This window comes from Trachurus japonicus, chromosome 11 (assembly GCF_045865225.1).
Source record: "Trachurus japonicus isolate A0001 chromosome 11, Traja_1.0".
NCBI lineage: Eukaryota > Metazoa > Chordata > Actinopteri > Carangiformes > Carangidae > Trachurus > Trachurus japonicus.
The window spans coordinates 31,549,300-31,562,725 of record NC_140917.1 but is presented as its reverse complement, the minus strand read 5'-3'; the positions used below and the strand labels follow the sequence as shown (position 1 = coordinate 31,562,725).

Here is a 13,426-nt window from a genome sequence, read left to right as displayed (position 1 = left end):
CCCCCCCAAGAAAGGAGTTGGTTAAGTTTAGTAAAAAGACAGTGCAGTTACAGTAATTATGCACATGATCCGTTTCCCCCAATAGCCTTTTCGGAATAGCGGGGTCTTTAGAAAAAATAGAAAAGCCAGCTATTACGATGAATGGAAGTCTATTGTCGGAAAGGCGGGGCTTCGGAAAGGCGGGGTGTAACCCTGCTCTGGATCGATCAGATTATTTCCTCACATTCTGATTATTTTTAAACAGTGGCCAAACAACAGAACCATTTTATTATATTAGACTATATATTTTCCATTTTTTGCTGAGCATGAGGTTTGCTCAGCATTTTTTGCTGAGCATGAGGTTTGTTCTAAATTAACAAAGCATGAGGTTTGTTCTAAATTAAATAAAAGCCTGTCCCATACAGACGCGTGTCTCTCTAGACGGGTCCGCTCGGCACACACACACACACACACACTATCAAAACATGGATGAATGAAACCTATCAACTTTGTATCGGCCGCGTCTTGTAGCCTATTTCTATCGAGGAAAAGTTATTTCAGGATATCCTAAGTTTTATCGCCCAGCCCGAAAGTGACACAGGCTCTTGCCCGTTCATTCACGAGAAGTCATCCAGCTACACTCTCAATCAAACAAGGTGGGGAATGAGAAATCTGTGGCACTACTGTACAGTAGTTCACTCGTCACATTTTTCTCATTGAAAAACTATACTGTATTATTATTATATTGCATTGCCCATTCGTGTTCACTGCTCCGTGCTGCTGTCTTATGGAGGCGTCCTGCTGCTCACAGATGCCACCTGGCGGTTGTTTGGGCACATTGCAGCTTCTGGTGAAAACACAATTACTCCTCTACAAAAAATCTGCGTGACCCTCCCGTGACTCACGCGTGAATCTCGTGTGAAATCGTCCAAATGAAATTAGTACCCACTGTATTTTATATTCTTTGGTAAGGGACCGTTCGTTATTTATGGAACGGGCCACCGGAGGGAAATGGGGGGGGGGGGGTCATGTCATAATACTCTTTGTTGAGGGGTGGGTCCACTAAAAAAAATAGGTCAGCGGGGGGGGGTCATTCAACTTTTTGTCTGGAGGACACTGCAATGCTCGCAAAAAAACAAAACAAAACAAAAACGGGACATTTCAAAGCTGCAAGCACTGATGACAATGAGAGCAACGGCCCCCAAATCACAACGTTAGTTTATATTGCTCTGATCTGCCTTGAGTGGGTTTTGAACCCGGGTCTCCCGCACCGCAGGCGACGATGCTAACCACTAAACTAGTGGATTTTAAATGAGGATTTTGCACATGGGTTAACACGTCTTTTATTGGTGAGTGAGTTTAACTTCAGTACTGTACAGAGGCTATGAGCGGCACGTATGTTCACGTTGCTTTCGTGAATTGTAAACAAACAGGCGGCCCCTCGGTTTTAGCGTCCAGCAGTTTAGCGGCTAATTCAACTGCAGTGATGGATAACTGTACCAGAGAGGCTCACCAAGGGGCCTCATTTGAGGAATAAACGGCAGCTTTTACCTGACGGGAGACCAATGCCTGAGCTGCGGTAGCTAACAGTTAGCAGGTTTTACCTACTTTCTCTCACTCTCTCACTCTCTCTCTCCCTCTCTTTCTTACACACACGGCCCAGGTTGTCGTAAACCTTGTAATAATACGTTGTTGAGTGCAGTTCACATTATTGTTGCTTCGGTTTGAGTGTGGATTCATTGTTAATGGCTTGTTGTGTAATGTGAGCTGGTCCAAAATCGCGATTCTGTTATTGATGATAAAATTATATAAAATAATGTAGTGTCACGCGCTACGTGATGCGATGTCACGTGTCGATGGCTGGGGGGGGGGTCATGTATCTTTTGATAAGGCTTAATGCAGGGTCATGTTAAAATTTACTGACTCCTACAGGGGGGTCATGTAAAAAAAAAAAAAAGTCCCATGAATCCCTCCGGTGGCACTGATGATAAATAACGAACAGTCCCTACATTTCAAAAGGAGCAAATGTGCGATCCTTATTTGTAATGTTGTATGTTTAAATTTACAGTAAGGTAACTGTGTTGTTACCTACTTGTTGGCACTTGCAGGGGAGCCGCTGGAGGTGCTGCCCGGAGGCGGGGCGTGGCCTCTGGCAGTGCTCCCTTCGGGGAGGAGCGCAGGGGAGTCGGTGCAGGTAATCGGGGATATCCGCAAGCACAGGAGAAATTGTTTGCTGGTCTGATGTTAGGCGATCTGACGGCAGTAGGGCATCGAACGAGGCTCTGATTTTGAAGAGAGCCTGGCGATCGTATGCCAGTAGAGCAGACGCATCTTGGCAGGCATAAAACAGCAGGAGCAGGGTAACAGCAAACAATAAAGTAAGACAGCAGGAGGAGCGAGGTGGACGGCTTGCCACCATGGGCGCCATCTTTGACGCAAAGCCTGTTCAGGACGTGGGGAAATCCACCAGCACCCAGTGAGCCTGATAGATTTTCAGTAGCACAAAACAAAAAGACTCTCCCCGTCGGGAAATCGAACCCCGGTCTTCCGCGTGATAGGCGGAGATAATGACCACTATACTAACGAGGACTGACAAGGCACAACCCAAGCTATGGGCGGCTCAGACTGGACATACTGTAGCCAGGCTAGCGCCGCCTACTGGTTCCGGCAAATTTCATTTGCCTCAACCATGTAGTCAGGACACTAGCAATGCGTTTCGGTTTGCTCCGTCCGCCAGAGCGGACGGACCAATCAGCGAACAGACGGGTAAGTGAAGGCGATGACGTTGAACTCAAGCGCTCAAGATTAACCTATGAGCTTAACCGGTGTATAGCACACGTGACCACCAAGCAGCAGCGATTAGTTGAAGCAAATGTAAGCAACCGCCTCCCGGAAGCAAACGAATCCCTATGGCTCGTGTTCAGACGCTATATGAAATGTAATGAAATAAGCGGCTGATGCATCAGGCTAGACAGGGGCAGTGTGTTTCACTTTTTCCTTTCTCCCGACGAGCGGCGACAGACTCGTCGGCCAAAGCCGTCGGCGTCGTGGCGGTGTGTCAGGGGCTTTACATTTAACATGAAGAAAAGCAGGGGGGTGTCAACGGGTAATTTCCAGGTGCTGGCGAAAGGGGGCTGAATAGCAACGGCAGAGAAGAGGCAGCCTTCGTAACGGGCGGCTTCCAAACAGTCAGGTCCCACCGAGATTTGAACTCGGATCGCTGGATTCAGAGTCCAGAGTGCTAACCATTACACCATGGAACCGCTGGGCCAAGGTGTCGTCTGCTGATCGACCGCGTGGTCCAACCAGATGTAAAGGCTATGTTAAAGCACTTGACACGCGTGGTTCCGTCACATTTGTATTTGCACGCGGGACGGACAAAAGTGCGCCTGCCCTTCCTTCCACTGCCTCTGCCTGCCTGATTTTTCCATCCCGTCTCTGGCTTTGGTATCACATCCACGTTTAAATGCCTGGGAGGCGTACCTCGGAGCCTGCAAGACTTCCCAGAAGAAAGAAGAGCAACATCCTTTCCAAGGTAAGGGCTTGTTTTTGGTGTTGTGTTTTTCTTACCGGATCATCCTGCTTTTTGATAGCAAATTATCTTTCCGATGTTTGGCCTGTTCTGCGGCAGTGACCAAAAGAAGTCATAGTCACAGCTTGATAGTTAGTGATAGGTAGCCATGTAACGCCGCATTATGTAATAATGACGCATTATGTAATAATGTAATAAATCTTCACGTCATTATGTAATAACGCCGCATTTTGTAATAATCTGCCGCATTTTGTAATAAAAATCTTGAACGCAATATGTAATAAACTTTGCCGCATTTTGTAATAAGTTGTTACATTTTACATCACTTATTACATATTGCGGGTGTTACACTTTTTTATGAAAAAAATGTAATAATTTTGTGCATTATGTAATAAACCACCAAAATGGATGTCTTAATTAGAAAAAAAAAGACATTAGGACCATCAGAATAACACTGACTTTAAGCATACCAGCATGCATGAATCATAAATATGAATTAATTTCTAAAACCAGTAGGACGGTCAAATCTAACTATCTATCTATCTATCTATCCCACTGACTCCCCGCTCGAGCACGGCTGAACCTGGCCGGCTTGAGCTCACTTCACGGGCGCGAGCCTGCTGCAGCCGCCGCTGCTGCTGACAGCAGAGAGAGGGAGGGAAAAAAGTAAATTTCGCTTTGGTTAGGTTCAGGCAATGAAGAAAGGAGTTGGTTAAGTTTAGTAAAAACACCAGGTAGAGGCTAGACAGGCTGGAAGCATAATGAGCGATATATGTTATTAATATGAAGTGCTTGTTTTGCACATGATCCGTTTGATCCCAGAAAGGAAAAAAGGATCAATGCGCAGCCTCTGTTTCCTTTCTGATTGCGTCCGTCTGTCTGTTCGGAGTGGGAGAGAGAGACAGAGAACCCAATCCACCTGTCTGTAATGTAAGTTTGATTTGATATGAGTGTCAAGGTTTAATTACGGACACTAATGAGCGCGCAGCAGTGCGTAAAAGTCGTGCGTAATGACAGCTCCTCGTTGGTGAAACATAATAAACTGCACCTCTTCTTCCACGTGTGTCTTATTGACAGGTGGAGCCCATATGAATAATAATATAAATGCATAGTGAACGGTAAAAATGTAGAGTTTGACTAATAACTAGTCCCCCCCCCCCCCCCAGCTTGCCCCAGCTGCGGCTCCGGGGGCGGTGATCCCAGCCGCCCCTGCCGCTGCTGGAGCAGAGCTGGACCCGGCCTGGAGCTCCAGTCGGACCGTGGTCCATGTCATCCCTCCACAGACGAACATGACCCGGGCGTATTATTGTCGGTGGGCAAGGGGGGAGGGAGAGACGCGGAGCGGTTACCATCCGCGTGGGACCCGCTGTCGGAGGAGACCGCTCTGCTCAGCGGGGAGGAGGAGCAGCGTGTATTATTGTTAATGTTTTTTCTAATTAAGACATCCATTTTGGTGGTTTATTACATAATGCACCAAATTATTACATTTTTTTCATAAAAAAGTGTAACACCCGCAATATGTAATAAGTGATGTAAAATGTAACAACTTATTACAAAATGCGGCAAAGTTTATTACATATTGCGTTCAAGATTTTTATTACAAAATGCGGCAGATTATTACAAAATGCGGCGTTATTACATAATGACGTGAAGATTTATTACATTATTACATAATGCGTCATTATTACATAATGCGGCGTTACAAGCCAGCTACCGTCACACAGCCAGAGTAGATTCCCCGTTCAGAGGACCCTTGTTGGATGGCCAAGAAAAGAGCTGAGGCAGTAAGCGCAGTGGTAGAGGCCAGCTTTGAATTCCCGTAACGGAGAAACAGCCAACCTTTTTTCTTTTTTTCAAACTCCACACAGTGGAGCTTCATCAAATTTCATTCTAAATGACTGTAAACTCTTTGAAAACACTTGAGAAATGTTTGATTAGATTTGGAAATGCACCATTATTTAATTATTATAGTATCATCTTATTGGAAAGTGTACATCAGGGGTGCTCACAATTTTTCAGCCTGAGAGCTACTTTTAAAGTGACCAAGTCAAAATGATCTACCAATTTTTGGTCGTCCAGTTGGTCGGACTATGCGGCGGCGGTGGGGGGGGGGTCGGGGTGGCGGCAGCTGCATTTACCGTGCGCCCCTGTCTGTATGTGAACCTGTGTCTGTCTATGTGCGGTCAGAGATGAGAGATGGTGTTTTTTTTAATAATCATGCTAGCATTTCACCATCTCTCATCTGTCAGCTGTCAGCCTCTCAACCTGCCGCCTCTCTCGCTTGCGGGCGCACCGCACGTAAACACACGTGAGGAGAAATTTTTTTTTTTTTTTTTTCTGTTAGTGGGAAACACTGATCAAGCTGTGCGTACGCACAACTCTGTACAACTCTTGTACAAAGATACAAAGTAGCAGCCAAAAGAACAATATGTCTAATACTGTAGATACAGTAGATAGATAAGACATCATCTTTACTCCATCCTTACCTGTATGCAAACTGCAGTGGGTCTAATACAGGGTTGACTTCTGTACTAATACCATGGACTTTTCAAGACATACTGACGGTAGTAGTAATAGTAGTAGTTGTGAGAGTCCTACTTTTCTTTTCTAAGTATTTTAGACTACAGAATTAAATTTTACTCTGAGATATTGAGGTATGAAAAAAATAAAGTAATTAGGCAGAACAATTAACATGTTGATCATATTGACAGTTTTAATATTTACAATGTATCAACATGAAAGAATACTGGAAAACAAGAATATGATGTTGGATTGCAACAGATGTACATAAAGATGAAACGTGGAATATTAAAGGTCAAGACAACTATATACATGTGTATGACAAAATATGTCAAACTTTGTGCACTGTTTTACTGTAAGTTCACTTACACACGTTGTTGTTGTTTTGGCATACAAAGTAGCAGCCAAAAGAACAATATGTGCAATACTGTAGATATAGTAGATAGATTACAGTAGATAGATAGATATTTACAAATGATTATATTTACATCTACTATATATATGTACAGTATGATACAGTGCATAGAGAGAACATGTAAACATACAAAACAATAACTTGGTTCTCTCTATTCAACATCACAAACTATGTACAACATTTACATACATATTTACAACATATACTGTACATCACTTTTTTCTGTCCTCCACCCATCTCTGCTTCTCTACCTCATAGAAAGGACAGGCCTGAAACTCCCCCCAGGTCATCTCCTTGGCCATGCCCTTCTCCTTGAAGAGAGAGAACACCTTGGAGGGGCAATAAATGTATTTCCCTGCCACTCCAGGGAAGCAGGTGTGGATGTGGGGGCTGTTTGGTCCCTGTTTCACCTCCAAGTGGCAGAATCTGCAGAGGCGGCCTCCTTTCTCAGACTCCGGCCTTTTCCTCTTCTTGTCTGCTCTCTCCTCAGCCCGTTTTCTGGCAGCTTCCAGCTCCCTTTGGAAGAACTCTGTCCCTGGAACTCTTCAAAGGGCATTCTGGAGTCAGAGAGTCCATCAGCAGCGTAGACCTGATGCACTTTCTTGGAGCAGTAGAAATAGCGGATAGGCCCCTGCTGGAAAAAAAAGTGCACCGATGACCCGTCACCCTCATAACGGGACTTCGGCTGTCCGCAGGCGAGACAGGTCTTTGTCTGCCTCTTCTTCTGCTCCTGCTGCTGTTGTTGCTGCTGCTGCTGCCTCTGTTGCTTCTCCAAGATGCTCTCCACAATCTTCTCAATAGAGTCTTGAGACAGAGGTGTGGAGAGAGCAGGTGGATTCACAACAGCTGGCTTCAGAGTGACCACTGGCACACTGGCAGTCTCACTCCCCTCCGACAGAGCGTGCCACAGCTGCTGAGTCTGCAGGAGTTTCTCCTGGCTCGTGTTCAGGGAGGAGCTGGTGTTCAGCAGTTTTGCCAGGTGCTTCACATACCGCGATATGTGCAGCCTGGTGGTGGGGTGCAGCAAGCTGTTGGGATCGGAGGCAGACTGATGGACCATGTCTGCGTACTCCTGATCCACACGTCCCTGTCAGAGAGGCAGAGAGCAGGGTACTTCTGCTGGCCTGTCACACTCTGGGAGGCAGAGTTCAGCTCGGCAATCAGCGCTGGGTCGAAGACAGCAGGGAGGATGACACCGGGCTGCTTCAGGTCCACCAGCCGCTGGTAGTTCCAGCGCGCCACCCCTGTCATGCCCTGGGCCTGGAACAGCTCAGGGGAGACTTGGGTCCCAGTGACCCAGTGAGCCTGGTGGCAGTGGAACCCCTCCTGCTGTGATGTTCCTCTGACAGGGATCCAGAGGGGGACTGCTGCACCTTCCCCAGGTACGTGGTTGAGCTGCAGGGTGCCGCCGTACCTGTACATGATGCCCTCTTTGAGCTCAGGGTCACTCAGGCAACCACGGAGAACGTGGACGCGCTGGATGCGCCACGTCTTCAGCATGGATGCCTTGAAGAGGGGGACGTTGTTGGGGTCCGTTGCCACGTGGAAATGTTGCAGCACTTTCTCCACTCTGTCCAGCAGCTCCATGGGCTGGGGCACTTTGGTCCTGCAGTGCTCGCGGATGTGCTGCTTGGTGGGGTTGGGTGGCTGGATGCCGCAGAACTCATAAGCAGCCTGGAGCTTCTTCAGGTCATCCTGGTCCACCACAGAGAAGGCAGCTGAGAGGAGCTGGCAGAAAGTGCTGAACAGAGGGTGATGCTCAGAGGTGCACTCTCGGGTAAAACGTCTCATGCAGTGGAACAAGTCCAGCTTCACAACCATGTTGCTGTTGTAACACGAGCGTGATGCACATGAGTTTGCCAGCGGTCCAGAGGTGGCCTCAGCAACAACGGAGGGGGTGGTCTTCCAGGCGTCCCAGTGGAGATGTTCCCCAGGAGCAGAGTCTGGGATCCTAAATGGAGCACAGCAATCCCTAAACACCAAAGAAAGCAAGACGGAGTGCAATTTAGATTAATGAAAGAAACAATTTCTGTTAATTGTATATCAGTGAAAAGACAACATGGCTGTTCTCACCTGTCCATCCAGTGGTAGCCTGCCTTTTCCACTCCGGCGTCGATGTACCTCTTCTGCAGTCCCTGGTACATCGACTCCAAGGACTTCTCAGCCTCAGACTGAACCATCACCCAGGAAGCAATGAGCCAGTTCTCGTTCATCACGGCGTAACTGGACATAACGCCGGACGCCAGCGTTACCTTCCGCGCCACTTTCCTGGTGTGGTCAGATCTGAAGACCTGTCCAAAAGTTCCCTGGAGGAGTTTGGACATGGCCGGCTCCTGACGTCTGAACTCATCCAGCAGGCAGTCAGTCAGGTAGTGGGCCGACACAGAGACCCCACACCAGCCATCTGGATCCTCGTATGACCCGAAAGCCTGTGGTGTGTTCTCCTTCCTCAGGAACTGCGCCATGGTCTTCTGCCCATACACCCCAGCCTCAGCATCCCTGACACTCTCGATGGCGTGCAGGTACGCCAGGTGAGCTCGCTCATACTTGAGGTGCATGAGCTCGTTCACCTGGTTTGCCATGTCTGTGGGGGACTTGCCAGTGCGCCTCAGCTCATCCATCACAGACTTGCAGATGGCCTTCTTGTAGGTCAGGAATGCAGGCAGGAGGTTGGTGAAGCGCTTGGGCAGTTTCTCCAGCCACCGGGGACTGTCAGCAGACCAGATCCTCCGACAGTCCTTGCAGCAGAGTCGAGAGGAGAAGATGTAATACTGGCCACTGGTGCCAACAATCACCCGGGGCCTGCCCACGCCAGCAGAGACCACCCGAGGATGACGGCAGTCATGGAGGCAAGGCAGGGTGTAATTGTTCCTCAGCCTGACCATGATGTCACTCTCGGGCTTCCAGATAAAGAAGGGGTGCAGCTGGAAGAAGTTGGGAGATGGGAGGTCAGCCACTGTGTCAATGAGCTCCGGCTGCGGAGGAAGACGCCACAGTGAAATGCTGTTTCCTGGGTGACGAACTGGGCGTGACCCTGGCCACAGTCCGAGATCCTGCAGCTCAGTCTTCATCCACAGCCTCTGCTGCCGGGAACAGCTCCAGGTGACCGTGTACTGCTCAGGCCCAAGCAGAGTAACAGGGACAGGGAGCTGTGCTGGAGGGACTGGATAAAACAAGGAGACAAACAGTAGAAAATCATTATAGTTAGTGTGAAAAGCTTTGCTAAAATGAAATGATTATAGCAGAGTTGCAGAGGGGGTTTCTACACACTCTCTTACCGTTTTCAGCTTTGTCCTCAAAAGTCAGGACCTTGCGCGCAGCAGTGAGAGCAGGACTTGTGCTGGGTCCTGAAAAAAATATAATCTTTCTGTTTTGCATTTGTACAGGATATAAACATGGCAACATGTTGGCTAAAGTGAATGAAATGCTTCATGCAATTAGCAGATATGTAGTTAAATGTCAGCTGTATACTACAATGTGAACTGACCTGCAGTTGACTCAGTCCTCTCCTCCTCTGTTGGACCTGCAGTCTCCTTCAAGAGGAACGCCAACTGTGGTGGGAGGGGCACAGGTGTCTTCCTCTGAGCTCCTGATGAGGCTGGAGCTACAGGAGAGTTAAATATAAAAAGCAAAACAATTATAATCATATTTAATATGTCATATTTAACTCAAGTTAACACATGATTTGTTTACATGGACTGGATTTCTGTGTTTTTACCATGAGCTGGAGATGCCTGCAGTTTAACAGTTGTATCAGGAGGGGGAGCAGATGCAGCAGCAGATGGAACTACAAAAGAAAAACAAATTAATCACTTATATTCAGAGTTCACAATGTCATCAGGTGTTGGTGTTAGTAGGAACTCAAACAGCCATAAACTTGCTACTCCCACTTCTCATAACTTCACAAAGTTAAATTGATTAATTACATGGCAGGCAACAAATCAGACGACACTACTCACTAACCTAAGTGGGAGGAGCAGTATGACACAACGAACAAGCATGCAAGTGTTAGCAGACAAGACTGCTTCATTTGTTTTAAAACAACATGCATGGAGAACAACGGTGTATACTTACCATCTTTGCTGTTGAAATCAGTTCATGGTGGCAGGCATCAATTCATAGTCCATAGGACAGTTAACACAACTCCAGCATAGGGCCGTATTATTAAAGGAACGGGGCCAGAACGTGGCCAGAACACAAACATAATAGTTAAAAACAGGCTCAGGTTTGGAGGGCATTTCATCATGTCAAAGAATTGTACTCCAGTCCTGAAACCGTGAATTTAAGAACCTGTCTTTGCTCCTGACGGCACTCCTGGTGTGGTAGCTGCTGCTACTGGCACATCACCTGGTTACACACAGAGAAATAAATAGAGGAGACATCAGATACAAAACATAACCATCATCAATTACGACATTTAGTGTAGAAAAAAGTGTACTTACAGCTCTGCACCTGAAGCTTGGAGGGTGTTATGCTCAGCATCGCTCTCTCCAACTCAGTATCTTCATCCATCACTTTGTTGTACAGAAGTGTGTATAAAACAAGATTTAGTTTGCATTAAAAGAAGTTGTAATTTGTTACATGTAAAGTATATTTCTATATAGATATAGATGATACAGATTTAAAGCACTATTTCTGGCCAGACAACTAACCACCACTAACTTTATATTATGTACAAAATATGAATAAAAGAACTTACCTGTGGGATTGGCTGGGGCACTTGAGGCACCTGTGGAAGCAGCAGCAGACTGTTGCCTCTTCCTCAGGTACTGCTGCAGCTTGGCCATGCGTGTCCCTGGGGCGCAGTTCCTCCCCAGGATAAAGTTGGCGTAGCCATCAGCCCTGCTGTCCCACACCTCCTTCCAGGTGCTCTTGGCCCGGGTGCCAAAGCCAACGAGCTGGTCGTCCTCCGCTGAGCCTGCTGCAACACCCACTTCCTTGGCCTCATACGCCAGAAGGGACTGGATCTCAGTAAAACCGAGAGCATAGTGGACGAAAGATCTCAGGCTGTCCTTGCTATGCCCCTCGGTCGTGGAGATTCCCATGGCCTCCTCCTTCTGGACGTGCTTGATGAGGTACACTGTGTACCCGATGTCGTTCATCAAGAGCCACCTGAAAGACTTCCCCTTGTACTTGCCAAACTGCAGGATGTAGTCTCCAAGCACCTCCGTCATGTCAGAGGCATCGCCTCCTCTCTGACGGACGAGAGCCAGAGCGTTCTGCCGCACCTGGTCCTCCCTCGTGGGTGCAGACTTGTCCTGCAGAGTGGGGTCGTCCTTGATCCGCCTGGCTTCAGCAGACGGGTCCTGGAGGAGAAACCCAAGTGGTCCCTTGCGGAACACAACACTGAGTCTCCCTGGGAAAAAAGACATCTGCATCTCTCGATCTGCCATAAAAGAAAAACAGAATTTAAAGTTTATTTTACATTTAAAGTTATGACATTTCAGGTTTGTTTTGCATCACATTTATTTTGTTATTCTATTCATTTAACAACCTGGCCTTTTAAGATGTTGCTGCAGTACATTCTCTTTGATCTCTGAACTTCAAAACAGGTCATGACCCTGTGTGTGTGTGTGTGTGTGTGTGTGTGTGTGTGTGTGTGTGTGTGTGTGTGTGTGTGTGTGTGTGTGTGTGTGTGTGTGAATTCACACATTGGGATACAGGAGGGGGGAGGGTGACAGTTACAGGAGAAGTGGAGAACTACTAGTGTGTGTAACCTGTTTCAGTGTGTATTAATGAAGAGGTTAAAAGAATAAACGTGTGTGTGTGAGAGTGGAAATATGGCGGAAAATTTTATTTTAACAATAATGTAGTCAGACTTTGTCAGTAACTACCAAACGAGTTATCATACAAGCTGTGTACACTATTATATGAATGACCTGTCAACATCGATACTATTCAGATGTAAAGTGAAATGTGAAAAAAAATAAAATTCATATTCATTCATGAATTGACGCATAACTTCACCGTAGTCTCATAGTAAACTTCGAACCAATGACGACAGGAATAAAGCTGAGCTAACGTCAAGACACGCCCATAACTTTACTGACAAGGCGATTTACCGTCATCAACAACAACAACTGTACACAAGAAAATATAAAACCATCATGTTTCATTGTTTATTCTGCGCGGCGTTTTACTACGAGCGCCTTTTTACTACAAGCGCCTTTTTACTACGAGCGCCTTTTTATGAATTACCGGGGGAAAGAAAAAAGAAGCGGGCTAACGTTAACCGGTGACAGATCGGTAACTTATCGTACGGCGCTGTCACGGCAATATCATAACGTTAACTTTATCACACATGTATATTATCAAAAAACAATACTAAGTTAATTCATAGTGTAGTCCGTATTTACACAAAACCCGTTTGACAGAGACAAATCGTACCGAGTGAATGAATGAATAGCGAACAGTAAAGTTTGAATGAGCGCGGAACATAAACCCGGTGATATGACAGTAAACTCGGACTGTAGTGTTAAATTTATATATTAAAAAACAGCATCTTACCTTCGATAAATGTACTCTTACGTGAAATTCTCGGCTGTGTCCGTGGGCTCGACTGGTCTCCAACAGAAGTCAGCGTAGAATGAATGACAGCTCATAGAAAACAATGTAAGTGATTGGGAACAGCGCCACCGGGGCGTAGCGGCCAAAAATATATTACATCCGTAGTGGTTTAGCACTACCATAGAGAATGAATGAGAAACGGTTTAGGGATTTTAGCTAAACAATTCCCGGCCTCCGCGCGGGAGGCCCGGGTTCGATTCCCGGCCAATGCAAAGACGCTTTTCCTTTGCCTGGGTTTGAATCCCCAACAGCTCAACCCACTCCACATTACCATGTCATCCTAGTGGTCGATCGCACAATATCTTTTTCGGGCGTTTGGCCGTTTATTGACAACGAGACAGTGGTGATGCAACAAATAGCAACAAAATGATAGTCTTTTTCCGTGCTTTGGGTTGCCTAAAACCTCAACAACG

The 13,426-nt window shown here is 46.7% G+C and overlaps 1 protein-coding gene, 2 non-coding genes and 1 pseudogene across 3 annotated transcripts; all 4 read right to left on the bottom strand.

The window, feature by feature from the left end:
• Positions 1-2,496: 2,496 nt before the first annotated feature.
• trnad-auc (transfer RNA aspartic acid (anticodon AUC)) lies at positions 2,497-2,568 on the bottom strand. Its single transcript has one exon. It is a non-coding gene; the product is annotated as a tRNA-Asp (tRNA).
• A 602-nt stretch (positions 2,569-3,170) lies between these two features.
• Positions 3,171-3,242, bottom strand: trnaq-cug (transfer RNA glutamine (anticodon CUG)). The gene has a single exon. It is a non-coding gene; the product is annotated as a tRNA-Gln (tRNA).
• A 3,416-nt stretch (positions 3,243-6,658) lies between these two features.
• LOC146979142 (uncharacterized) lies at positions 6,659-9,523 on the bottom strand (annotated as a pseudogene).
• Positions 9,524-9,944: 421 nt separating this feature from the next.
• LOC146979141 (uncharacterized) lies at positions 9,945-11,824 on the bottom strand. The gene is made up of 4 exons (XM_085790252.1): positions 11,146-11,824; positions 10,737-10,793; positions 10,140-10,233; positions 9,945-10,050 (listed from the first exon to the last, which is right to left on the bottom strand). Exons 1-4 carry the CDS (start codon positions 11,822-11,824, stop codon positions 9,945-9,947), a joined length of 936 nt encoding a protein of 311 aa, XP_085646378.1.
• Positions 11,825-13,426: the final 1,602 nt, after the last annotated feature.